Consider the following 27,957-nt stretch of genomic DNA (forward strand, 5'->3'; position numbering starts at 1 on the left):
ACTATATTTGATTTTTAAAGGAAGAGAGGCCTTGGCTACTTAACACGAAAGCATGGTAAGGCACTTTGCTGAGAAGCCATTTGGAATCAACGCTCTTTGCAAGGTACAAAGGTATTTACGGTATAAAACAATACTGCTGGCCGAGGGCTTGTTTGGAGACTAAACCCTACTCTCATCAGAGCAGAATACATAGTATGGCTTTTATTCTGATCAAAACCGTATCCTCCCGTTTCTTTCTGGGGTGGGTTGAAAATGGAATTTCTTGCAAACGTAACTAATGGGAAATGATGGGGAGTGCTATTTACAGGGCTGCCGGGGAGGGAGGGTTTCATCTCTAACCACGCTCATGCAGTCTCCTAGCTTGGTGGTGATATCGTTCAGTGCTCTGGGAAACCAAGCCAAAAAATAACACTAGAAGTGCACCCTTGCGGTGCTAAACAGCCTGGATATAGTTTACATAATTCTGTACAGAGACTTTTTAAAATTTTCATTTTGAATCCCTTTAATGTATTTAATACTTATAAAAAAATTCTACTCTATTGAAACAGATTATTTTTGAAAAGCACATTCATAAAACTGCTTCACGCACAGCCCCTTGGATAGCACTAAGGCCTTGTGCTTTACTGTTATGACATCATGTTTAGAAATTTACTCTCTTCCGCCAGCGTGGTTAGCATGGAGCTCATATCGCCTATTGCCATATTGCTTATTCCCGCGGGTATGGTGGGCAGTGTCAGAGAGTTTCGTGGAGTCGTCAGGCGAGAGGAGTTCTGGGAGAGGTTCTGCAGGATGCTGGGGCTCAGGGTTCCTGACATCAGGCTCGAATGGTCCCCATCGTCCATGATGGCATCAAAATCTATCTGGGGCGGCTCAAGACCTTGCGAGTCCACCGTGCTGGACACCTGGTTCGCGCCCGGGGAAGGCAGAGCGGCCGGCTTGCTGTTCAGCGCGCACTGCTGCTGTCTGACCCGGCAGTCCGCGTGATTATCGAAGCTGCTGTTCTGTTCGTACATGTGGATTTGACCATAATAGTACATCAAATTGTTTTCCCTCGTGCCGTCCGCACACTGCTGGGCTGGTGCTGGCAACATGTCGCTGGTTCTTTTATGCGTGGCCTCCGCCACCTCCTGGCCCGGGCTGATGGTGTTTGTAGGGTGGGGAGTTCTCATGTAGCCCAGCTGCTGGACGGTGCGGAGGCCTCGGGGTCTGCTGGCCGGGCTCGGCTCGGGCGGAGGACGAGGCTGGACCATGCCAGATGGATATGCCTGCGTGGCTGAGCCCATCATGCTCTGCTGAGGCTCAAAGCTGGGCTGGTTGGAGGTCATGATGGGCTGATGAAAGGCCTCCTGAGCCATGGGGAAGTTCAGGTGGGTTGGCTGAGATGAATAGTTCTGTTGACTTGGTTCGTGCATGACCTGGCCCAGCATCGTGCGCTCACTGTTGCTGCCGACCATTAAAGAAGGGTCGGTCGCCATGTCCATTTGCTGAGGGTGAAGGTGGGGTCCGGACTTTGCTGCCATGCTGCTACAAGAAGGAGAGATCTGATTCGGGTTGCCACTGATTGCACTGGGGCTCAGCATCTGATGAGGTTGGTTATACCCTGTGTGCAAACCCAGATCGTGGTTCATACCAGGGCCCAGGCTCATTGGCTGCTGCCGCAGCTGCATACAGTTTAGCCTCTGCCCATCCATGCCCACATTTCTTTGCATAAAGCTCTGCTGTGTTACGTTCATACTGTTCTCTGGCAGCTGCATCTGCTGCTGGTTGTAGTTCTGGTACTGACCGAAGTTCTGCTTCTGCTGGACCACCGCTAAGTTCCCTTGCGAAAACTGCTGCTTTGACTGATTGGACATGATATCAACTGTACCCGAGCTGACTTCATTCCACTGGACGGGCATGTTATTTTTATTCATGTCTGAGGAAGCATCAAAGCTCATGGGACACTCTGCCATCATGGATCCCAAGTGGCTCATGCTTGCCTCAGCGACGGCCATCCTGCGCTGGCCGGGCAAGGCTGGAGGCTGCAGCTTCCCGCTTCCCTGGAAGCTCTGCATCTCATTGCTGTACCCCATGGAAGTGCTCTCGGCCACCGTCCCGTTGCTCTGGGATTTGATGTACTGCACCACGTCATCTGGCAGCATAATGTCATCGTCTCCAACAGGCACCTCTGCCTCCCCGGACATGGCTTCCATGGCGACATTTTCACTGATGCTCAGTGGCCGGGGTGAGTAGGTGTGCCGGGGGAGACTCCCGTCCGAGTGACCGTAGCTCTGGAGGCCAAAATTCCTCCTGTCCGCAGGGTGTGGAGGATGGAAGGGGTTCATGCTGCTGGTGCTGTTGAAGCGGTGAACTCGTGGGAGGGCCTGAGGGTCTCCAGCAGGTCTCCTCACTGGGTCGCTTGCCCGCCTCGTGCAGTTGCCCGGCACCTCATGGGGAAATGCTGCAGCTGATGGGTAGCCATAGGTGTTACCATCACTGCAACGCCTGGGGCCTGGCGGGAGGCGGATGGAGGGCAAGGTGGGGTCTGGTCCATCCATAAGTGAGATCCTGTTCTTCAGGGTCATCCTCTCCATGTTCGGCAGGGGAGTTGGAGGAGGGCCCCCCGTGGCAGCAGCATACTTGGCTTTCAGCCTATAGTGCTGAGCTGGCGTGAGGTTCAGCAGACCCGGCATCCCGCTGCACTGGCTCGCCTCGCTTGACCGACGGGAGGCATCTGTTGAAATTGGGTCGTAGGAGTCAGCAGAGCTTGTGTTATTGGGACGGTGCCCGAGCTGCGAAGCCTCGCTGGAACGGCGGCTGGAGAAGTACGGGGAGATCCCTGATGATCTGCGGCTGACAGTGTAGGCGGAGCTGATGGTGCTTGTCGTACTATCACGGCGCTCGTTGAGTTGGTTCAGCATCGTAACTTCATTGACAGACAGCTCCATTATTCTGGGATTAGGCAGCGTAGCAGAAGAACCACCACTATTTTCTAGAATAGAGCCTGAGAGAGAAAGGTTGCAGGGAAAGAAGAGGTTTCGTTAGCTGAGAAATTCCACTTGGTAGTGTTCTCGGCACCAGAATAGACACACAAAGCTACCCCCAAATATTTTACAGGAACGATAGTGAATTTCGTTTGCTGCCAGCGAATTCAAATTTTCATTTCCAGCTCTGTGTCCATGCACAAAGAGCAAGAAGGCTGGGGAGAGAAGACAAGAAGTCCCTGATGCAGAGTCTTTGCAATGTGTACCCCATGATGCTCAGCTGCTGAGGAAGTGCCTCCACATGGGCTTCTCTTAGTAGGAAAAAAGTAGGACTAGTGGGAACAGTGCCATGGGGACAGCGCGTAGTTACAACCACAACTGCTCACTGGGACAGATGCACAGCAGTCAGGGATAGGAGGCTGAGAGCCCAAAAGTTGACACTCAGAGGCTCTTCCCAGAGTAAACCAAGAAGCTCCAATATACTAAGCCCTGAGGTTTAGTATAACCCAGGCCCTAGGCCTTGGGACTTCTTGGCAAAGTTAGAGGAGCACTGAAGGGATCATGAGGGTGCCTTTATCAGGAATCCTCAGCCAGCAGGAAACTAGCAGATGAAACTGTAGGCAATAGCCAGGAGCTCTCGAAGTGACAGAAGGCCTGTCAGAGCAAGATCAAGGATGAAGGGCTTGTCTGGATTGCTGCTGTGCTCCAGCAATCTCCCTGGAGGCACATCAGCCCTTGGGGAATTGTTACTGCCACAACAAACCCAAGCAGTCTTGCGGCTGCCACTGGGACAGTGAGGACAGCTGTGGTGGGTCCTGGGCAAGCCCAGGAACAAGAAGGACACCAACATCTCTGCCTCCTTTCTAGATCTTTAGCACTGAGCATCTGGGTTTCTGTTGCACATCACCAGACAGCGGTGTTTACACCCAAGCTCTCCATTTTACCTGACATTTCTATCCAGCAGGGCTGACTCAGAGGCAATAAGAAATGATCCTCCTCCAGGACAGACTCTTGGTTGTGAAACCTGAGTCAAACTCTGGAGGGTTCCTACAGGACATGACCCAGGCCCAGGGCTTACCGTTTCCTGAGATGGGAGGCAGCTTGGTGTTTCTGGCTTGTGGAGCTGGGCTCACCCATGAGCAGGAATCCTTAACTGTCTTGAGTTTCTCTTTCTTGAGCTGTTCAAGTCGTTGCATCGTCGTCATGTGTTTCCTTAGCTGCAGGCTGACTGTTGAATTACCAGATGAGACCGTTGAGTCCACAACAGGAGCGTTGTCATCCAACGCTGTCAGATCTCCCAGACTTCCCCCGCTGTGCATGTTCATTTCTACTCCACTGTCGTTGTTGTTGGTGCTGCCAAGGGGTGACGGCTCACTGCTGCACGACGACTGGCCACCAGGACTGGACTGACACATCTTGGGGAAGGAAAAGAGGAGGAGTTGGGCAGGTGGAAACAAGGATGAAGGAAACCAGAAGCCCAACATCCCCAGCAGGCTCCATGTTTGGCCCTATCCCAGGCTCTCCCCTCTCTTGTTACCCTTCCCTGCTGCAGGATCTCAGCTCTACCAGAGGCAGGGGCACTTTCCCTGGGGGGGCGGGGCTGGGCAGCACCCCACAGCTGGAAAAACTATGGTGGGTTCAACTGGAGGATGGAGAGAAACCAAATGCTGTTCCTCCAAAAGATTAAGGACAGATGCTTCTCAAAGAAAAGCAGCACGCTACCTGGTTGTGCAAGGTATATTGCAGCAAGCACTGGCTTATCTAACACAGGATCAAGGCCTAAGTATTTCAGACACAACGTATTTCTGTCTTTAAAATAACCTAACATATAATTAGGTTAGCTGACAAACTTCCCAGCCAGATAAAAACCTGGTTCCCTGTTTGCAAACTCCCACTTGCAGATAAGGCAGATAAGCACCATAAATATTTATATTATTTACATTAGGAATTGCATTTCGCGTTGAATAGTTTATTTGCAGCAGACACTAAATGGTCTGAACTTGCTCTGAGGGAGCTGTTGCTGCTACCAGACAGGATGCCTGGCTTCTCCGCTCGAGGCCCATGCTCCAGCAACTGTCGGAAAATGGGAGTGCTGAAAAGGCAACGTACTTTGCCCCAGGCCAAGGTGGGAGCGCAGGGTGATGCAGTGTTTTACTTTGCTCCGCAGCAGCCCTCATGGGCAGGGCTGACTGGCTCTGATGGCCTCATTGCCCTTCAGCTGGGATGATGGAGATTGCAATCCTAGGATTTAATGGCAAGTTGTGACGCTGGGAGAAAGGCAGCAAAGGGAATCCTCAGGCACTGTGTCCTCCCCCTTTCTGCACTCAAGCAAATATCCCCTGTCCCTCCCCATGCTTTATACAGCTATTTTAATACAAAGGATTTCTTTGCTCACCTTAGTACCGACTGTCCTTAGGAAGGTAGAGTAAGGAAGGGTAAGCGGGAATAAAGAACAGGTTGTTAGGACAAAGACAGCATCAACAGAAAGGACCATGTTAGTAAAAGGAGGAAGAGGGGAGTGCAGAATACCACACAAACTGCCAACATCTCCCCCTCTCCCGTACTCCGTCTTCCCTGCCTTCCCTCTTTGGGGGCCCAGAGAAAAACCCCTAGGAGAGACTTCCCACCCGCCTCCGTGGGTTTGGGATGAGACCCAAAGATGGGTCAAAACAAGGGGCCTTGGAGTGATGGGAACCAGTGAAGCATCTCACCCCTCCCACCACCCTGACCTTAACCGGGAAACAGGAGTTGGACGTGGGCCCGCCAGGTCAGATGCCGCCCGTCAGACGTGCACAAGTGAAGTACGCAGTGCTGGACAGGGAGACCAGAGGAGAACATCCGACCCATGGCCCTGCCGCCAGCGAGACGGCTTGGCTGCAACCCTGGGAGCGCAGAGCCCTGGGAAAACAACCCCACACCTTCGGGAGAAACGGGGTGGGGAGCCGTGATTGTGTCTGTGTTTTCATAGGAAAAAACCGTACAAAACACATGGAGGAAGAGTATTGGACAGAGGTCATTCTGTCCAGTGGTTCTCACACTCAGTTTTTGTAACCCAATACAGAGCCTCATCGCAGTAAAACTGTTCCTTTAGTCAATTAGAGACACTTTGGATGTGAAAATACTCAATTTCTTCCTATTTGAAACATGCTGCTCATTAGTAATCTCTCCAACAACACATCCCTTAACCTCTTTTAAAAAACCTTTGTAGCTCCAGGGCATGTTGTTTCATAGGAATAACAATCTTTTAGCCTGGATTCAAATCAAGAAAATATATATTTTGGAGCTCAAAGTCCTTTCAGCTTTAGTGAGAAGTCTGGGAACTATGTGAACACTCTCCTTTGCAGGTGAGTCTTTTCTGCTGTATCCAGCCCATACCCTGCCCCACTCTGAGCTGGTGCAGCAGACCAGAACTTTGGGTACAAAGGTGATGAGAAACATCAAAAGGCAAAAGTGACCCTTGTGTTGCAATGCTCTGTCTCCTCCACCAGCAGTGGTGTGCTGAGGAGCAGGTGGGCTCCCTGTGTGGGGTGAAGGAGGCTTGAATGTGTTTGAACCCATCACTGTACACACCTCGTTAGCACCATTGACCACACTACTGCCTACTGTGGAGATGCTGTAATGGCCAGAAGGCTGATAAATGATCTTTGCTTCAGCGGGTGGCCACTCATGGGGCTGTAAATCATGATCACCATTGACTGCAAACCCATACTCTGTGGACCACAGCATTGCTCCTATGTTTATTCCTGGTTTCACTTCCCTGTCCCATTGTCCCACTACAATTTTCTGTGGCACCTGGGAGTCGTGTATTGAACTTGTATACCCCGGAGCAATCTGCTCTAGCCAACCTCGCTTGAGCAGGGAGGTTGGACTAGATGATCTCAAGAGGTCCCTGCCAGCCCCAGCGATTTTGTGCTTCTGTGTATGGTAGACAGGACCGAGGAATTGAACTTGCTTTAAGATACCCCCAAAAAATAAACCAGCTACTTTTAGCCCCACTGGCTTCATCAGATAGCCCACAACAGAGTTATGCCAGCAAAACTGCTGTGCAGCAGCAGCCTGGAAAGAAAAACAGTGAAGGGTGCAGGGAGGAGGAGAAAAAGGACTGCTTAAGCGAGGACTTCTGCTTCAGGAAACGTTCATCAATCTATGCCCTATGGTGGTTGCTCAATTTAAATTGGTGAGGTAGGTAAAGCTCATTTGACCACACACACTGAGTTTTACCCACTTTCACAGCACAGAGGCCAAGCTCAACACTGGGCATCACGTGGCCCCGTGACTACGAGGGCAGGAATTTGTGATGCTGGGTAGGAAGATGCAAAATGTACTGGACTGTGCCCTGACCTGCAGTTTCATCTCTGGACTTGAACTCTAGGGTGTTGGCATGTGAAGGGCAACTGCCTGGAGAGGTAAATGGCATGCAAATACTTCACGCCCCCATTGCGTTGGAGAAATTAGGAGCCGCATCATTTCTGCCAAGAGCAACTGCTCTTACCACAGAATTCTCCGTTTTTATCATTTTGACTTGTAAACAATCCTCCATGCTCCTCATGGTGCTGTTGGTCTCGGGGCTCTCCTCTGAAACCTTGCTGCTCTGCTTGGCGCTTGCCTCATTGTCCCCATTTTCCTTGAGCGGAGGTGGCCTTGGGTGAACATCGTTGCGCTGCTTCTTCGTGACGTGGGCATCAGGCCCGTGCACAGTCTTGACGTGTTTCCTGAGGGAACTAGGGTCTGTGTACCGCTTTGTGCAGCCAGGGATTTTACAGACGTAGGGTTTCTGTCAATACAAGCAAATCTTGGGTTATATTTAGAACAAGCCCAAATATTCCAGGTACAACGTATGGGCCAAGAAAATACAATGAGCATAGTGGTTGGCAGCAGCAAAATGTGGAGCATCTGCTCCCCAGGATTCTGTAAGACTGAGATCTCTAAAATGTGATATATGGGCTGCTGCTGATCCACAGAGACCTGGCCAGTCATTTGATGTTGGCTAAACTCCTTGTTTTCAGTTTCTGGATTAAAAGACAGCTAAGAATTCATGAAATACTTTCCTAATATTACTTTCCCATGTATGTATTTGCTCGAGTGGCCACAGGAATGTTTCCTGATTACGGATGGGAGGGAGGTGATGTAGGGGACTGGCCATAACACATTCTCTCTGCTAAGGTGGGGTCTGCACCGAGAAAATGTCTGAGACCTTCTGGCTGATGGAATTCCAGTGAAACCAAGCCAGACTGGATTCACCCTACCCAATCTATCATACCACTCCAGCACCTGTCACCTTGAAATCTGTTATTGTGCAAAACAAACCACAGGCATGCAATGTTTTTTTCAGACGATAGCACTCTAGTCCCGAATTCATGAATCATTGATTGCCATAGGAAAACAAGGCTGAAGCCATGCTTCTGAAAACAGAAGTCTCCACACAGATACTTTTCTTCTTTTAACTTTTTTTTTTATTGAGTTTCCAATTCCAAAGTGTATTAGCGCTGCAGTTGTTTGAGCTGGTGCTGCTGCGCTGGAAGCTCTGAATTCATCACAAGTTCCGCTTTCAGCCTCACAGCTACTCTAAGTATTTTTCTGCCAATGCGCTAGAATAGATCCATGAAAAAAACCAGATAGATGTTGTTTGAAGGCTACCCAAAATGACCATTCCTATTCTTTTTTTTTTAATCTGTTTTGTAATTCCGTCCAGAAGCTTAAGTGAAAAAGTACAAAGGAGTATATTCTTTGCAGAAAGCCAGCATCATCACATGAAAAACACTGAAAGTCTGTTTTTTATTCAAAAGCATGCTTCCTGACTGATCTTGGCACATCACTTGAACAAACTAAATCCTCGTAACACCCCAGTGAGGTAAATATTTAATATATTTTAAAGCTGGGTAAACCAAAGCACAAAATGTAAAATAGTTTGTTTATAAATCTCATGCAACCTTTTGGATGAGGCATTATAGAAATATTATTGCTGCTATTAAAACCTATTCTGAAGAACAGAACCCCCATCACACATGCTAGAAAACCCTACATAAAACAGTTCAAGGATTTTTTATAAAGATCCTTTAGGCCCAATAGTTCTGATTTTTCAGACACCAGTAATTAGGGTAACACGATTGCTGTTGCTTGAACAGCAGACACTCCACCTAACGGGGTACAACCATCCTCTTCATCAGGCCATACCTCCTGAGACTGAACTGAGCACAACTGCTGTTTTGTTGGCATGCCTTCATATATCCCCTGGGTTGTCCAGATTCTGACATCTAATGCAGTGCATGCCCTTGTGAAGTCAAAAATTTAGATATCTCAGATGCCTCCTTCCTACTCCCATACACATACAGCATGATATTCCTTAGGGTGGGAGAACTGGAGAACTTCCCAGGCACTCAGCAGAACTGAATTTCTGCCTTGTACCCTTGTTTAGCTTGAATTGGAGAAAATGTCACTCTGAGCCTTTGGCTGGCCATGATCTCATGCCACTCTTTTGTGTATGCACTGGAGATGAAAGCCCTTTTCCCAGGAGTAACTTTGAAGGTATTCCCTGAAGGGATTCAAATAGTCACTGGAAGTTTAAAATGAAATAGAGCATGTGACATTTCAACAATCAAAAAAAATCCATTGTGGTAATATATCCCCAGCTTGAACTTCAGCATGTTTGGACCATACACCTACGTCCTGTCACACAATGACAGAGACAAATACAGGGAACCTGGAACTTCCCCCTTAGAGGAGACATTGATGACTAACGTTGAAACTGTGGTGTATCCTGAGTAAACACTGCAAGCAGAGGAAAATATTTAGTAGGTAGCTAGGAACCACAACAGAGTTACCAACGGGTAATGGGAAATATACACAGCCACAAACTCCTGCTTTGCATCCATGTGGTTTTGCGAGCCAAGGTCTCAGTGCAGTTTGCTAACTCACTGGTCGTGGCACAGCTGGTTGCAAGACCCTCACCTGGGCCTGCTGCCCAATGCAATGAGCTTTGCCATGAGGGATGTCATCTGTTGCAAAGGATCATGTTATATGTTCCTCAAAAAGAGGGTATCAAAAATATGTCCCAGAGAGCCTACAGATCTCCCGCAAGTCTTGGGGCATGCCTGTGTAGCACCCAGGAGGCTTGAACAGCAGTTCAGGAGTGAGCATGATCGCAAAATGTAAGATCATGCAGTGTCATGTAGTTCCCGTGGTAAGGCTCAGCTGGTCTGGTACAAATCCTCCACTAGTTTTCTGCATCTGAGAAGGCTTTGGCATCTTCCAGGGGAAGCAACAGCAGAGGATAAAACCCCTGTCTGTTATCTGATTCTTTAATTTGTGTTGTTGGATGCAACTTGTGCCACGTGTCAGCATATTAGATCAGGGTCCACCATAGGCAAGGAGTTGGATGCTCCTGCCCTACAGCATCACCTTGCACAATGGGATCCCAAAGGAGCCAACCTTCAAGTGTGTCCAAGCTCTGCTCAGAGGAAGTGAGGAGTCATCCCAGATCCAGTGCAGCTCCAGATCTGGATCACTTGGGAAGCCTGAACCCATCAAAGAAATGACATTTAATAAAACAACCAAAGCCAAAATTCCACATGTAGGAACATGGGACACCAGCTGGCCCAACAGAAGGGAAATCTGGCCTGCCTAGGAAGGATCCTGGAAAAGCTCTAGGGATCCGAGCTCAAGTGATCTACAGGCAAAAAGTAGCTCACATATTGCTTCAGTGTGCACAAATTGGGCAGAATGAGTCTTTATCCAGCACTGAAAGTTGTACCAGCAGTCTTGATCCATCCACATGAGAATCCCCAGGGATGGAAGAGAGATGCCAAATTGATTTAAGGACAGAAAAAAATGTTGCAGTAATGGGAATCTGCAGTGGCTTGATTGACTTATTTACCTTATGAGAAAGAAAATGGAGAGTGACTTAACACTGTAATGTTATGAGGTAGAAACAGCAACAATGAAAGGGACATTGGATCCAGCACTGGAAGAAGGCAGAGAAAGCATCCAGGGCTGGAAAACAAGCAATTTCTAATACCTGAAATGTGAGATTAAATCACGACTACCTACCTTTCAGGGGAAGAACCTTTAACTGAGAGCAAATGATGTTTTAGTCAAACACCAGTTACTGGGAATGCAGGTTGCTGAGCAGACGAGAGGTTGCATGTCTTGTTGATCCCTCCTGGCCTCAAGGTCAGTGTAGCCTTAAACCAACCCCAGACTACCCAGTGCCAGTGAGGATATGGGTTAATTTTAACCTGTGTCCTGCTGGATAAGTGGCTCACTAGTAAAAGAACAATCCTGACGTTCGAGTTCATACCCAAACCAATTCAAATAACACTGGGATCCAGGCCATTTATTGGGTTCATCTCAGCATCACACAGCATGGAAGGGCATCCTAGACTTTTGAGTCCTTATTCTGACTCCAACAGAATCTCTGAAACCTACAGAGCTTTGGTTATCACTGACTGATATTATGCCAGAGATAGAAATACTCCCAACAAGCCCTTTGTAGACACAGCATTGCTTTAAAAAGCTGTCATCTGTGGCAATTGTGTTCCGTTCTCCAATAGTCTATATTTAAACTGTTGCAAATTAGGCTACAGACGGAATTCTTCATGGCTGCAAACACTATTAGAACTTTGGAGTGTTGTTTTTTCTTCCCCTGTCAGCTAATTAGTGGTAATATAAATTTCAATCGTCGGTCGTGGTTGATTGCAACAGACCATCACATGCGTTACAATAAAGGCAATTTCCTCTGCTCCCCAACTACTAATAGTGGGTCTTAATTAGCCAAGGTTAACAAAGCATTGCATTGTGCTCTATCATTGTACATCAAACGATGGAGGGAGTATTATTTCCAGAGCGTCAGGATCCAGGGTAGCTGTTATACTACTGCAAGTCTGCTCCACAGTAATATTAAACACCACATGCGCAACTGTACAATCCTATTTGTGCTATTAAAAATTATAAATTTGGAAAATGCTTGCTTTAATTTCCAAAGCCGATTAAAAAGTTTGCATACTTTAACATCTGTTTATGATTTCAAACATGGCTTTCACAAATATAAAGCTAATGTGGTCTGGCTCTCCAGCAAAATAAATCCCATTAAAAAATAAGAAAAACCTCTCATTACAGTAGGTTTCTTTTTACATGAGTCCAGCGTGTAAAGTGTATTTTTATTGTCAGCAAAATTAAAAAAAAAGCCCTCCGCTGAGCTGCGGTGAGCCCAGGCTTACCTCATTGGAATGTGTCCTGTTCTGGTGCTTGGCTCTGTCCGAGGCATTGGAAAAGGCTTTATTGCAGCCTTCGTGTTCACAGACATAGGGTTTTTCTCCAGTGTGGGACCTCAGGTGTGTCTTTAAGTTCTCCAGGCGGGAATAGGCTTTGGAACAACCCTCAAACTAAAATAAAAAAACACAAGAGGAGTGATTAATTAACCAGAAAAATTTGATTTTCCCCCTGCCTAAACCCTCTCATCTGTTTCTCATTCTTTCTTTTTTTCTTCCCTTTAAAGGGCTTGTGTTTTAGGGAACAACACCCACTTTGTTGGGAGAATTTGCTTCCCTAGGTAGGCTGAAAGTTTCAGCAGTGAGTCATATTTAAGGTGCTGCTTCTTGTTGGGTACCCTCCTGACATTTCAACAAGAGACTCTTTTTTCCAGCAGGGTTGAATACCCCTCTACTCCTCCCTGGGCTCTCTTAGCCCCTCCTGCCATCCTTCTGCAGCTAACACGCTCAGAAACAGAGGCCCTCTCCTTCCCACCCAGACAACTGACGGCTTCTTGACAGTTTGACCAGCCTTGCAACTTCACTAGCACTAGCGCTGGAAAGGCCAGACCATTCTCTAACACACAAGCAGAAATCTAGCAAGCTTTGAAGTTTCCCAAATTACAGCTTGGGTCTGCTCTCAGAGGATGCTGTGGTCAGGCCGTCTGACACTACCAGTTTAAAAAACAAGACTCTCAATCTTGAAGACAGATGGATTTTTGGATGACAAAACAGGCCAGGAACCTTCCTCATGGAAGGAAACCAGCTGCCCACACAACTAGAAGGACCAGCTTGGGAGACGTGGTGAGGCTTCGGGAGATGCAAGTCCTGCCACCCTCCGCTCTGGCTAGGCTGGAGGCTTCTCCCTGCACCTGCCCTGTCTGCAGCATGGGAGGATTTCACCTCAAACCAAGGAGGCCGTCTTAAATGCAATTTGATGAAACAAGTAGGAACTTACAAACACTGGAAGAGGTTTTAAGAAATGCAAGGCTCCCTTCCTAATTCTAGCTAAATGCTGCACTTGCTGTCCAGCTGGAGTGTTGAAAAGCCCATGCTGCACTTCCTATGCAAGCACCTTAAAACACACTTTAAATTTCAACAAGGAGCTCCTCCTGTTGTAATGTATGCAAGCCGCAAGGTATTGTATTTTAACCAGATCACTTAAACGTGTCTACAAGTTCAGTCCAGATGTGACAGGACTTCACATTGCTATGTTTGAGTCTTGGCCAGTGAAGAAACTGGTGTTACAGCAGGACAGGTCATGCCACAGCTCAGTGTCTGATTTCCCTGTGGGCAGCTGAGTGGTCCTGCGGGTCCAGAGATCTGGCCCTTTTGGGCAGAGGCCAAAGGCAGCTCCATGCAATAGCAACGGTACCTGTCTCCTTGTGCTCCATGGGCATAGGACCCACCTGCACTGCTAAGGAGTGAGGCAAACATGCAGCCCATGAAATCCGTGAAGCACGTAGGCACAGGTTGATCCCATATAACTTTGTTGTACTGGAAAAGAAGTAGGGTTACTTAAGATTCCCTTTAAGGTTTAGCATAGGGATGGTGGACACACGGCAACCTTGCTCTGCTCTCTTGAGATATCCAGATCTCTTCAAGGACAGTAGGAGCACCCTGCAAGAGCTGATTCCTTCCACAGCTTTGTTGGGGTGGGATGGATCCAGTTCCTCTTCCTCAGACAACTTTCATTAGCCTATTTGGCCCAAAGAACATGCCGCAACTTTGAGGTAGCACAGTTATATCTCTTTCTTCTCTTGCCCTGTGCAAACAGTCCTTTACAACTCAAGTTGCTTATGGTTATTGAAATATATCATTCCACTTGCTGGAAAACAAAGGGAATTCAGCACGAGGCAACTCGTGTCCATTCTGGTTTTGCTGGATACTGACACAAAAATGCAGTTATTAAGAGCAAAAGTACTGAGGCCACATTTTCAAATAAGAGCTTCTCAACAAAGCAGCCTGTGCATGTTCAAAGCAGTTGTTTCCACTCTTACGCGTGGATTTGATTATGTCAGTGGGAGTTCTGGCTGTCATCTGTTGAAATAATCCTTGACCAAATCCCAGGCTGCAATTGGGCTCATCTGTAGCTTTATGTACACCACAAACTCCTTGTCTGAAACAAATGGCGCTTTGAAAAATCACTGCCAGATTCGGACAAGGAATGCTTTGCCACAGAAGGGCACTGTCTGCAGAGCTGCCATGTATCCCAGGCAGTTGGAAACCGGTGGTACTCCAGTTCGGCAAGAGTTGCTGCGACATATAGCATGTGGAGGGACTGCAGTTCTCGAGGAGGCAGAAGATGGCTTGAGACTTAAACACACACAGCCTTGCCACTGCTCCAGTGCAACACAACCGAGGCTTAAAAGAGGCAGGATTGTGCAGCGGTGCTTTCTCCTGCTCCATTACAGCACTGAAGAGGATGCCGTCCCTGATGCTTTTTGTCTTCTGAGTCCTTCTACCTGCAAAGGCAGGGCTAGACTTTCCCTCACTGCTCACTTTGTAGCACACCGATGATCAATATTCCTTGATACTTTTAAGGAAGATTGGTAAAGCACTAGAACTGGGCAAAGTGCTTTAGAAGATTAAAACAAAGGACATGGCCCTGTGCCCCGGGGAGCTTATGCTCTAGATTAAATGAACACAGGGCTGGAAGATTGATAAAGGAGTCATGCAGCAAGCAAATCATACATATCCTAATATTTGTAAGCAGGAGCTGGGGCAGAGCCAGGGAGGGAGCAGGGCTGGAAGTGACTAATGGAGCAGAAGAGGAGGAAGATATGGGAGGAGGGCTCAGACATCTGCCGAGCAGAAAGAGAGACTTATCCCCGAGACTCTGGGGAGAGGAACGGCGTAATGCTGACAGTGGAGGAGGTACGAAAAACTGGCAGGAGGAGAAGGCAGGGAGCACAGGATATCAAAAGACAGGGATGGACCTTCAGGAGGAAAAAGGGCTGAAGCATAGGTGGAAAGAGATGGTGAACCTCTCCTCTCCTACCAGTTGGCACAGACACTAAACTCCACAGCTCGCTTCTCTCTTGTGCCTCCCATCAGGCATCCTTGGCTGCCCCACGTCAGCCAGCTGTGCGGTTGACGGAGACTCCACGTGTGAGGGGAGATATGGGCTTTAATATCTCGAGGTTGAGGAGGAAGTGAGCCCAGCTCTCTCATGTGCTAGATCAGCCTGTACCCACAGGGCTGAGATACAAAATAGCACCCCGTGCTCTTCCTCAGGCAGTGTTTAACACTAGGCACAGTGCTGCTTGCATGCAGAAGGTCTGGTGACTGAGCTCCTCTTGGAGTTTAGGCACCCAGGGGTTGACCTCACCTCTGGATTAAGACAGCAGAGGCAGGAGGTGTTGGCCCAGCTCCCCAGGCTGGAAGGAGGCTTGTGTGCACACTCGGGTATGTGGGTGAGGGAAACTTGCAGCCCCAGCAAGGGGCTGGGTGATGCCGAGTTAGACGTGACCAGGGTTAGGTGGTTCTCCACAGTGTAGGGTTACTGGAGTTCCTTCTTGGATGTAAGCAACTAAATTGGCTGGTTTTCCACCTTAAGTGACTTGTCCTGAGTCATTCTGAATCTCTGTGGTAGAGCTGAACACATTTTCCCCAAGGAAATGCAGTTTTGCCCACTAACACCTTGGCCACCCTCCTAGACCACTTTGCCCTCTCCCCAGGGTGTAACCTGCAAGTAGCTATAACCTAGACACGGAGAGCTGGCCTGGTCCTGAGGTACCCTGCGAGAGCCCTGTTTGAAGCCATGCCTGTGTCTGCACACACTTTTGTGTGACCACCAGAGTCCAGTGTCCCACTTGCCAAGCTGAGATGCACCATGGGTCCCTTCCAGCTCACCGTGCACTTGTGTGGCTTCTCCCCGGTGTGCCTTCGCATGTGCACCACCAACATATACTGAGCCTTGAAGGGCTTCTGCTCCCGCGTGCAGTCCTGCCAGCGGCAGACAAACTCCTTCTTCTCCCCATGGATGTGATCGTTGTTGATGTGCTGGTAGGAGAGAAGGGAGAAGCAGGTCACTCCTGGAAGAGCTGATGCCAGCGAAGCATGCACAGTGCTCCGAAAGCCAGCCTTTCCCTCACCAGTGCTTGCGGTCAGGTGTTGCACCGGGGTCCCAGGTGCACAGATAACACCAGGGACACGGGAGCCAGCTCTGCGGTCTGGTGTGTCCTGCAGGAGAAGGCGCACAGCACCCAGCACACCGGGCGCTGGGTCCAAACCAGCTATAAACGGGAGGTTTGCAAACGCAATGGGGACCCACAGTGTCGGGGAGGGAGGACCCCTCTCAGTGTCTCCCGGGCGGCCTGATGCCACTGTTGGGGAGGATAACGGAGTCATTTTTGTCTCTGCCGAACCCTCCTGTGCCACGTTTACGCCGCTGGGACCCTTTCCTGGGGCGCTTGGAGGATGGGGGAGAGGAGGAGACAAGCCTCGGTTGGACTCAACGATCTTAAAGGTCTTTTGCAACCTAAATGATTCTATGATTCTACGCCTGCTCGCGCGCCAGCCCGTACGCCGGCCCTAAGACATCCACCTGCTGTCCAGCGCGGGCGGCTGGCAGGAAATGACAGCATCTGCGAGCTATGCGCCAAGGAAAGCTCGTCGGCCTCAATTACTGCTAATTACTCCGGTCCGTAAAATCCTGCGCTGGGGTGTTGAAAAGCCAGACCCAGAATGGTGCCTTCGTCCACGCTGGGAGGAAGACGAGGGTCGCTTTTTCCCAGCTTGGGGCAGATGAAGCCCTGCCGAAAATAAACAGAGCCGGAGACCGGCCCGTCGGCAGCGCTGTTCCCGCAGCGGCCTTGTCTCTCTGAATGGGGTCTCGCTGCCAAAAATAATGCCTGTCCTCGCTCCTGTGTTTTCAGCAGACATTCACTGACAGGAAATCCTAAAATAAACCACTTTGGGTTTGGGTTTTGTTTTTTTGCACTGAGATTTTTTTCCAGCCCCCGCCTTCGTCCCCCCGGCCAAGGCCAGGCACACATGTTGCAGCGCGGGATGAGAGGTTCTCGGGGTAGCGGGGCAGCACAAGGACACAAAAACATGTTAAAACAGAGTCATGGGCCTTCACGGCCCCATCTGAATCCAGCTCTGGCATTTTGTGTGCCGCAGCCCAATCCTGCTTGGGGCATCAGGTCCACCCAGGGACAAGAGGAGGTGCGTGGAGCTCAGCTGGTCCCTTGGGCACCACGGGTAAACACCGAGAGCCAAAGCTGCGTGCCAGGAGGGTCGGCGGGAGGCTGAGTTTGGGAGAGGGTTCGGATGGGTTTGGAGCTGAGCTGCCTACGGTTCTGGTTTTATAACATGGCACTGGAGTAAGATTTTAGCCTCAGATGGTGGAAATCTGGTGAACCCCCCAGGAGATCCATGGACACACTAAACCACGTCCAGACCAGACTGGGAAGATGCATCTCCTGGCTCTGTTTGCATGGGAGTCTGACTTGCAACCAAGACTACACACGGCAGTGCTAGGAGTTGGGGAGTGCACTGGCTCGCCCGTTGGGTCCTGTTTAGGTCAGAGGAAGACACATTTTTGGGAGGGGGACTGTAGTCCCCCTTCAGGCTTATTAACTCACTGCCTGGGCAACATCTGCTTCCCATCACATGGTGGAGGAGCAGTTGCACAACTCACCACACTTCAGCTATGGCTCCGTAGCCCCTATCAAATCCCCACCCGGCCGAGGCTTTGCTTGGGCTTCTCTCGAATAGGGAGTGTGATGTTCGAGGCTGGGAGCAGCAGTGGTGCTTGCAAAAATATGTCCTCATTCCTGCTGCTCCCTGTTGACATGCACTTCTCCCACGAGCACATTACCCACTGTGTGTGGAGAACGGACCCTGCACGCCCAGGTACTTTGCTCTGCACACAAACTAGAGTTTTTCCATGCACGGTGGGATGCCACCTTCTCGGAAGTTGGCCCACGACATCTGTATTTCATTTGCATGTGTATTTTGGGCATCCCAAATCCACAACCCCATGTTGCTAGTAATCATAGTACAGAAGCCTCTGTTTTTATAACCTTCCAAATTTAGGAAAATCTTGGACATTCTGTCAAATATTTTTCTTTGGGTTTTCTCTGGAAATAAATTGTGCTGAGCTGCCTGGATCTGCCCTGCACTTTGCTCGGGGGAGAGTTAAAGAGTTTTTCTTACATCCGAGAGGGAAACACACAAATACTGCTGGACAAATGTGAGCCCAGCCCATCCGACAGGGCTGCTGTGGTTTAACCCCAGAAAAGCAACGCCTCGTGGCATGCAACGTGCAACCCATTAAGCACCTTATCACTCATTTGGCCCTGAAAACTATTTCCAAATCTGTCTGTACTCAAGGACTTGTTGCACTGAACCAGTGACTTCTGGCAGAGGCGGGCAAGTGCTAGCCTTAGATGGAAGAAGAGCACATGCCCAAAATTATCATTTAGAGTGTGGTCCCTCTGGGCTAAGATAATGTTTGTGCACAGAGCTTGGAGAAACAGAGACTGATGCGTACTTGGTGGCATCTAAACATGACTAAAATGAAGATATATAAAAAAGGATGAGAGCAGACACGAGCCCTCAGAAAGAGGGCTACACGTGAATCGCACACGGATGGCCCCTGGCAGGCTTGGAGCCAGGCTGAGGCAAGCAGCAAAAGGCTGAAGGAAAAGGAGAAGATAGTGGCTTCTGTCACAAAATTCGCTCAATCCAACATTTTGCTGCAAGCAACAGGGTTGCTGGGGCTGGTGAATTCCCAGCAGCTCTGAGCTGGCTTCAAACAAATGGGGCTCACACCACAGACCCAAAATGAGGACTGGGAGGGTGCTAGGCTGGGGGCAGGATGGGGCTCAGACACAGATCATGTCTGATTTCACAGGGACTTGCTCTGAGTTTGAGGGATTTCTTGACCCCAGAAGCCAAAGGAAACCAAATGGTGGATTCCCAGGTGAAGCAAAGCACACAAAAGGTTCTTGGAATTAATTAGAACTGAAAATCTGATTAATGACTTGGTTTGGGGATCCTTCAGAGAGTAGTTCTGACACTGGTTTGGGGATATCACTGTGATTACGGAAGCCCTATTTCCCAATTTTTAAAAAATCAACCCACTTTCTCTATTTCAGGCCCTGACGGAGAGACTGGAGCATGTCTCCAAACTCTGGAAGTGCTCTATTTTTGTGGGAGGGATGAGCTGAGCAGGTCAACAGCCCCTAAGTGATATGGCCCCACAGCTCATGCCACAGCAGCATAAAAGGCTTTCACGGCCTGGACAAGGACTGAGGACAGTATGGACGACCCCTGACCCATAGCTGGTAGGTGCTTGGGAGGCTCAGTGAATATGGCCAGGGAGGAGGGAAGGGCTCAGCCCCCTTCCCCATTTTCTGATCAGGTCCTCTGCACGGAACCTTCTGTCGTCGGGTCGTGCACGAGGGAGACTGAAACTGCAGCCTCAGCAGCTGAGAAGAGCAACATCAAATAATCTATGAGAGGCTTCCTGCAGCTAAACTCCTCAGGGAGCAGCGACCTGCTTTGGCAGTGTTTACACACCGTATCTCTGATTTGCACCTTTAGTAGCTCCCAGAGTGAGCTCTGGCTGTACAGCAGCTAGTGATAAAAAATGAGGACAAGTGCACAGAAACCCAAATTTATCGCTGGGGTTTCCTCCAAACCATTACTCACATGGACGAGCTGCTCTTGAGTGTCATATTCCTTTGTGCACCCTTCCCAGTGACAGTTCGTCTCATAAATAACCTCAGGCTCCTGTTTACATTCATCCTTATCTAGATCTTCTTTCAGGTCTGTCAGATGCTCCTGCAACACACAACGGTGCATTGTATAAGGTGAACTTCTTTCATCTGAATTCCTCCATCACTCATAGATTACAGGGCAGGTATCACAAAACCGTGCTCATTGTGGCAGCATAACATCCTTGATTACTGTGAAATAATGAGTTACAGAGTTTTGGTAGAATTGGATCAGAGTTAATGACAAGACACGAAACACCCTGAAGCCATGGTTGCAGCGGTGGCTGGCTCCAGTCAGGTCGTGGGCAGTCCCAGGAAAGGCTGGAGAAAGGAGAAGACTGGCTTTTGACCTTTGGTTTCATCCTTTGCTGGAGCAAAACTTCTGATCTGGGGGGAGTGGGAAAATAGGAGCGTGAAAAAACCACAGAGCAGTCAGAAACTAGTGGTTACCACACTCACCTGACATGGGTTGGGGAGGGGGGTTCCTGTTTTATGCATCTTTCAATAGATGAGAAAATTATGCCTAATCCTTACCCAAAGATTTATGCCTGAAGGGTGCTCCACAGGAACAAAGTGGTAAGCCCCCGAAGCACTCCTCTGAGATCGGCAAATTTGGGAAGCTTGAGCAAGACCCCGTGATGGAATGAGCTGCAGAGCAGAGCTCCAGGGGCTCTGGACTCATAAATGAGTTAGTTTAATGCTGGGCACGCTGTGAGCTCTCTCCTTAACTTCTCTGTCTAGCCAGCTCCTCAGTGCTAAATGAAGCACAGAAGATTTTTTTTTATGGCTGCTATGAGGATTAAAGCATCGGCACCTACACAATAGTGTAACATACAACATAATTAGTACAATCCAGATGTAAGGACAACTGTCGCCTCTGTGTGCGTCAGACACTTGTACTACAGACAAGGCAATCAGCAGCCAATATTGACTTGGGAATTTAGCAATACAAAACCTTGTAGGTTTTGACCCCCTTCATTCCCTTTCCTCCCAATTACTACTACTGCCCAGCACAGAGCATCCCGCCTCAGGGCAGCTTTAGAGAGGAGCATCTGGGGTGAGTGACCACATCAGATGCTGTTCCTCATGATCTCATGCTCCAGTTGGCCCCATAAGTGGTAGGCACAGACGGACCCATCACAAACTGCCTCTGACCTGCCCAAATGGACCTATCTGTCTGCCATCTCCTTCCCCACCAACACCTTCCCAATGCCTACTGAGGGGCTGCAATGATTAATGACTTAATGGTATTATATGGCTTGGAAAGTGAGATGTACTGTATGAAAGTTCAACAATTTTCATTAACTAACTCATGACATACATGCCAGCTGTGACTTTTCAATTCAAAAGTTTAGATATGGAGAGGAAGAGATTTGTTTTAATTAGCTTTTAATTTTTAAAAAAAATATTGTAAGGTGGCTCTTGGGACAGGAAACTGTAGTCATTTACAGAAAGAATTCTGGAGATTCAAACTATATCAGCGCCCAGAGCAATAGTCTGAGAAAGTTCAAACAGCAGCTTCTTTTTCCTGCAATTCCTATTTGGATGAGCTGTGAACATTATTTTTGTTGAAACATTTCTCTCCATGCAAAGTGTGGTCTCTGGAAAAGTGAAATTTTCTACTAAAAATCTTATTTTGCCAAAATTTTTATACTTTCTGTTGGAAAAATAGAATTGAAACTATTTGAATTTGTTGAAGAGCATTGACTTGTTTCATTTCTGGCTAATTCAACATTAATCTGAATCTGTACTGGAGCTATTGTGGTATCATAAGAGCACAGTAACTCAGGTCCCTCATGCCTGGTGCTCTACTGTGTCCCACAAATCTTGTCTGGATTGCATTTTTTATAGCGCAAGCCATCATGGGAGATACTGTCTGGCCAAGGATTTTAAACACCCAAACCACAACTCACATGAGGCGTTTCCAGTACAGCATTTCCAAAACAAAACACACACATGCATGCTTTTTTTGGGATGGCTGAGCTTCATACTCTGCAAAAAATGTATCAGTCAATAATTAACTGACAGTAACTCAACTTTTCAGCACAGTCTCCTGCAGAACAGGAATCCCCAAATTTAACAAGTTGCTGTCGCTTAGACCAACTGAAGAGGAGACACCCACTACGTTCAGTCTTTTAACCTGTTCTCCTTGCCAAGAATGGGCTGTCTCTTACAAGGTACTTTCCAGTAATTTCCTAGTCAGTACTGAAATGCTGCGAGACGTGAAGCCTACATTTCCCTTGGGGTATTACTTCACAGGTCTCCTCATTAGGAACTACTAGACAACCAGTGTGCATTTTCTTTCTCTTAATTTCACCTTGCTATTCTAATCAAGCCTCCTTGTACCACTTTAAACGATTCTCCCCCTTCTTTCAGTGCTTATTTCACATAAAGCTCAGTGGATGAAACTCTGGGGCAGGGCTGCAGGGTTGAGCCAGGCTAACGCTACCCAAGCACTCCCTGCTGTTGGGTGTACACCTCTTCAAATCGGAGCAGAGAACGGAGGATGACAGCCATCGAGCAAGCAGCTGTCTGTCCCACAGCTCCTCTGCTACAGGTGCTTGAGAAAGCAGATGATGGCTTTCAGATCTTTTTTTCATTTGCTGCAAGAAATAAACACGTGGCCCTATTAGCCCGGGTGGTGGCCAGATTGGTTTTTCAGGGCATGTGCTTTTGCAGCAGCGTGTAGATGCACTCCTAAACTCAAAGCTCCAGAGAGATGCCTCTTTGCCCTAATCATGCTGACTACAGCATGTTTATCTTTCCCTGATATGCTATCTTCATCAATTTTACCAGCCCCCTGATGACTGCACACGTTGCTGTCCCCATGCATCATGCTGAGACCTGCTCCTGAACCAGGGCAGAAGGAGAAATTTGTCATCAACTCTTCCATTCGCTTGACAATAACACAGCCTAATATTTCATGAAAATGAAGTGCCCAGAGCACTCCTGATAGTTTACAGTTGTGATAAAGGACGGTCAGATGGATACTGTCAGCCATTAAACAGTTTGCAATCACAGAGCTCTGGAAAGAAAGCAAAGGCCTTTGGGCCCTTCTTGGTGTCAAATGTTGTGTCACCAGTGTAAAGGATGTTTCTAGGAGCAATTCCTTGTTGAATCAAGAAGTCCTTTTTTTGCAAGCTTTCTACCTACATGCAAGATTCCCTCGTAATCTATGTTTGCTCTGAGACACTAATGCTGCTTGCTTTGCAGCAAGAGAAAACTCAGACATCATTTTTAAAGTTATCACGCTTGATATATTCCCTCCCTCCGTTTTTTCTATGCAAGCACAGCAACAGCAAGCTGAGTCCCAAGCACCCATTGAATGCTTCACTCAGTCACTGCAGCTCTGCCCTGTACCTTGGTGGGCTTCGTGCTCCAAGAGACACCCGCCTGCCTGGCAGACTTGGATGCCTTGCTCCCAGCTGCAGCAAAAGGTGCCAAGAGTATCATTCCCAAAGACAATGAGACCCAGCAGCTCACTGCCTCGGCCCCACAACAAGTCTTGCACCAAGAAGGTTACCTGTGTGGTTGGGGATGCTGGGGGCAAGCCCTCGACTTCAGTCTTGACTTTGCTGCGCTTGTTAATTACTGGATTGACTGTGCTGCTCACGGCCGACTCGCTGCTCTGCTTGCTCTAGGAAAGAAAACCAGGCAAGATATGGCACTGGGGTTTGAGATGGGAGACAGGCTGCAGCCCACCTCTTCATTAAAAGTTCACTGAAAAATCAAGGTTGAACTTCAGGAGTGGCTGGGGACAACAGCGTATTGGCCTGCTGGCCATAACTGCCGTGTGGGCTTGTGCGAGGCAGAGAGATGGAAGAGAGGGAAGAATCAAGGACAGTGTCAACTTCTGCAGGCTCACCAGTGAGCTTGGCCTCGCCACTGCTGCTCTGTTTCAGAGTGATCCAGTCTCTGTCAAAGCCATCAAAACCTTATGCAACCCCCACCCAAGCCACGAATTTATTTCTCAATGCGATGAAATGATTTGTTGAGAAAATGAATTCCTCGGGGGAGCAGGGGGCTCTGGTTACATGCGAGGGCTCCGGCGTGCTGGGTGCAAGAAAGGCTATGTGTATGTTTTGCTAAGCTCTCAAAAAATGAGAACAACTTCAGGAGAAAAAACATCCTATTGTATGTGCATAAAATTGGAACATTAACATTTTAAATGCACTCTTGCTAATTGCCCAAGATTGGTCCTGCAAGTTATTAAACAGAGGCATAACTCCTGCCAGCCACATTATTTTGGTAGCCAGTTTGTGAGAAGAAAACAAAACCAATCAATCAAATAACCTTCAATAACAAACAGAGTTTGCAGCACAGCAGCCATGAGAAACCCTAAAACAATAAACCAGTCTGAAAAGTTCAGTATGATACAACTAAAACAACAATTTGAAATGGGTGTGAAATGAGGTGAAATAAGTCTTTGGGGAGAAAAGCAACTGCAATTTAAACTTCCAAGGAATGAAAATGGGAAGGAAAAATGATTAAAAACGTGCTAGACTAAACCTGTGCACGTGGAGGGCTTGTGCACACATGCATGCGCCTGTGTGAACTCACAGGTATTTGCAAGAACGCATCTGAGGTGTGGGATTTCATACACATCATGGCATTCCTAGTTTTCAAAATCTGGCCCCTGGTTTTGCAAACATTAACAGTAAAAATCAACAGCAGGGATACCCCGAGAAAGAAAGCTACTGAAAAAGAAGGAACAATAAGTAAAATGGCTAGAGGCCCTAGATAGGACGCACTTATTTGTTAAAGAGGAAAACAATAAGGTGTTTTAAGACCATTGGCATGGTTCATGTCAGTAGAAAAAAGGAAGGAGGGATTGGTGAAGGAACTGATGAAGCTTGGTTCACAGTGCTTGGGTGCTTATCTGGCAAAACACTCCAGCATGTGCTGAATTCCCCCAATCTCGATAGCATGTAACACGTGTTCAAGGAGATTTGCTGCCTGAGATGACCCTGCAGGTCACGTTCAACGCTTTGATGGATCAAGGCCTTTGGTTCCTGCATGGGTAGGTATGTGTGTGTTCAAGGAAGGGAGGTGGGTGCAAAATTTGGCTGTGACTAGTCCAGAAACGCTTTGCCAGGAGGAAGAAAAAGCAACATAAAGGGAGAGCATGAGTAAAAAGAGAGTGGGTAAAACTCCCACAGCCACCAAGAAGGGTAGCACTCATCCCATGGAGAACATGCCTCCATTTCCCTGTGTGCCATGCCTGGAGAGAACCAGGATGGCCATTCCTACCTGGCTGGAGTCAGAGATGCAGTTGCTGTTGCTGCTGATCTGTGCCGGAGGTGGGTTGACGGAGATGACCGCCATGTGTTGCCGCGGGGGGAAGGTTGGGGATGGCTGGATCAGGGGAGGAGTGTGTCCAAAGGCTGAGCTCAGACCTCTCTGCTGGGTCAGGATCTGCTGGTACGTCACGGGATTAATGGGGTGGGGGAAGCTGAACGCTGGGCTGCAGCAATAGGAGGAGGAAAAATGATGAGGAGTTATTTTAAACAATATTTATCACATTGGCTAGTGACTGATTCAAGGGTGTCTTCCTGGAGACTCCAAGAGACAAGCTGCAATGCCCCAGCTAGATGCCTTCAAAACCTTACCGCCTGATTTACTGCAAAGACAGGATTTGTCTCGTGTGTGCCTCAGCAAACTTGTGAATCATTTTGACCCACGTATCAGACTGATTGTAATTTCTTTGCTTCCTGTGTTTAAAAACAGCTAAAGCCCTTGGCAGGGAGTGTAGAAGAGGACAGGACTTGGACACATCTGGCTTTGCAGACCCCGAGGCTCACGGGTTTTCCCAGGCAGACCTATTCTGCAGACTCGCAACCTTGGGGTTATGCTACCCTGCATATAAAAAACCAGCATCACCTGGCTCACCTGGCACAGATCACCGCCGGGATGAATAACTATCCATTTAACATAGTCCAAAACAATGCAATTTACTCTGCATTCAGGTGAGGGGAGCGCTGGCTCAGGGGACTGCTGAAGTATGTCACCCTTCATATGTAGGTCACTGGTTCAGCTCCAATCTAGGTCAGCGGTGACCAGAAACACCACCAGCTCCTGGCTGCTTGGGCGCTAACTGGGGGCAACAGGTCCGAGCCAGGATGCAGCAGTCGCCAGCATTAAAAACGAAGCTCTGCTTTTGGAAAGAAGGGCTTCACTCCCGGGGGTGAGTCCCCTTGGCAGAGACAAAGAAGCACGGGAGGTGCTCTGCTCCCTGTACTCTAGGCAGGTGATGCGCAAACCGTAGACTCTCAGCCCAAAAATCTATTGTTTGACACTTTTAAAAGGTGGCTGTCCTGAACCTTTACCCTCATGGTATTTTCTCTCACATCACTAAAACTGCCTATGGTGTCACTGCTCAGAGAACGGGGCCATAATTAGCAACACGCTTCATTTCCAATTTTGCTTTTAGAGAAAATATTTATTGCTGGTGACCATACAATTAGTATTTCTGTTCCAAACCAGTTAATGACAACTTGACCAAAAGAATAAAGGGCAAAAATCACTACAGTGTAAAAGAGCTCTGGGAGTTAAATACGTGCTGCAGCAAATGAGGTGCGATGACAGGCTGCTGCACAGCTTTGTTATGTTACAGCAAAGTCCAAAAATGTCTTTCTGAAGTGCTACTAGGATCTGGGTCTGAGTGGGTGAGAAAGGATTTCATTCCTGCCACTAAGACATTGTTAAAATAATAACAAAAAAGTCTTTTCACCCCAAATTGCTGACAGTTATCCTGTTAAATATGTAACCCATTTTACAATTCCTGACATTCAAGTTACACTTTTAGAACACTGAGAAGAGTTTCAAATTCAGTATTATTACTTGATTATTCCCTTGGAGGCCAACAACTGACCATTGGGTCAGACTCCACACTCTACTGATTTGTTGAAAATACCAGATGCTATCCTGAAAAGCTTAAAATCTGAGTATAAGATGAGATGCTACAGATACGCCCAGTTAAAGACAACAGGTGACAAGAATAGAAAAATATGGTTACCAGACAAGGAGTTGCTATCTGTTTAAGTTAACATTATCTTTGATTCTACAGTCAATTTCTAAATGATGCTGCTGGATAAAGTAACTGATAAAATTAATGTTACTGTTACTAATGGCAATGCGTCTGTTTTCCCCTACAAATTTTAGGAGTGCATGATCTTTATAAACCCTTGCTTTGCAACATCAGTGTTAATTAGAACTAACATTTTTAACAGTTAAGTAATAAAAAGAATAATAACATTGTGAAACTTGGGTGAAGCAATCACGGCAGGAATTGACAACAGCGAGCTGCCTAGTGTAAGTGCTTTTTAATTAAAGTTTGAGCAAAACTTTACTCAAGGGCTTAGATCTGTTTTAAATATGTTTTTAGAATTAGGCTCTTAAATCTGCCCAGGCAACATGTTTTTTAAGGATGTGGACCAATAATTTGGAGAATACTTTGGGGCAACCTCTTAAATCAGAGGGTTTCTTAATCAGTCCAACTGCTCACAATAAACATTTTTTAGACAAATTTATTCTCCATTTCTGCTTGCAGGGAGGCATGATCATACTGTAATTGCTGGAAATCTGGTAACCAATAATCCCAATCCAGCACCCCCTCCCCTATGCCACGAAATACCCTTCCACATGCAAAAGCAGAGGGGTTTGCTTATTTGACTTAATACACTACACAGCCCCAATGCACAAAAGCAAAGGTTGTGAGGAAGGGAAGGTCTCCCTTGCTGGCGGATCACCCCTCCTTTTAGGGGGAGAGTTACACAGCTGAACAGAGCTGCTCCCAAAGCTTTACCTGATTGTTCCGGCAGATAAATGGCCATAGGAGCCACTCGCCGCTGAACTGCTTCTGGAGTTGTTGATATACGCCACGAGAGAGTTTGGGGAGGTCCTGATCATCGTCTGGAGATCAATGCTGGCATCAGACAGTGGGGAGATAGACAGGGCTCGTTTTCGGCTTAATCTCGGAGTCACCCGTGGGCTCGAAAACCGGGACACTGTAGGAAAGAG

General features: G+C 47.9%; 1 protein-coding gene across 2 annotated transcripts in view; it reads right to left on the reverse strand.

Annotated features, from left to right (window-relative positions):
* Positions 1-490: 490 nt before the first annotated feature.
* GLI2 (GLI family zinc finger 2) overlaps positions 491-27,957 on the reverse strand; it is a 142,803-nt gene continuing 115,336 nt past the window's right edge. Inside the window, exons 4-13 of one of the 2 annotated variants that reach the window (XM_075152892.1) lie at positions 27,743-27,944; positions 25,189-25,402; positions 23,422-23,575; positions 21,889-21,901; positions 19,874-20,039; positions 16,064-16,213; positions 12,179-12,343; positions 7,456-7,737; positions 4,042-4,378; positions 491-2,983 (exon numbers count right to left, since the gene is read on the reverse strand). In XM_075152892.1, coding sequence (XP_075008993.1) covers positions 627-2,983; positions 4,042-4,378; positions 7,456-7,737; positions 12,179-12,343; positions 16,064-16,213; positions 19,874-20,039; positions 21,889-21,901; positions 23,422-23,575; positions 25,189-25,402; positions 27,743-27,944 — 4,040 coding nt within the window. In that variant the 3' untranslated portion in view covers positions 491-626. The remainder of the gene's footprint in view (positions 2,984-4,041; positions 4,379-7,455; positions 7,738-12,178; positions 12,344-16,063; positions 16,214-19,873; positions 20,040-21,888; positions 21,902-23,421; positions 23,576-25,188; positions 25,403-27,742; positions 27,945-27,957) is intronic. The other variant, XM_075152891.1, reaches the window with a different exon arrangement.

Source organism: Calonectris borealis, chromosome 6, assembly GCF_964195595.1.
Source record: "Calonectris borealis chromosome 6, bCalBor7.hap1.2, whole genome shotgun sequence".
Lineage (NCBI taxonomy): Eukaryota > Metazoa > Chordata > Aves > Procellariiformes > Procellariidae > Calonectris > Calonectris borealis.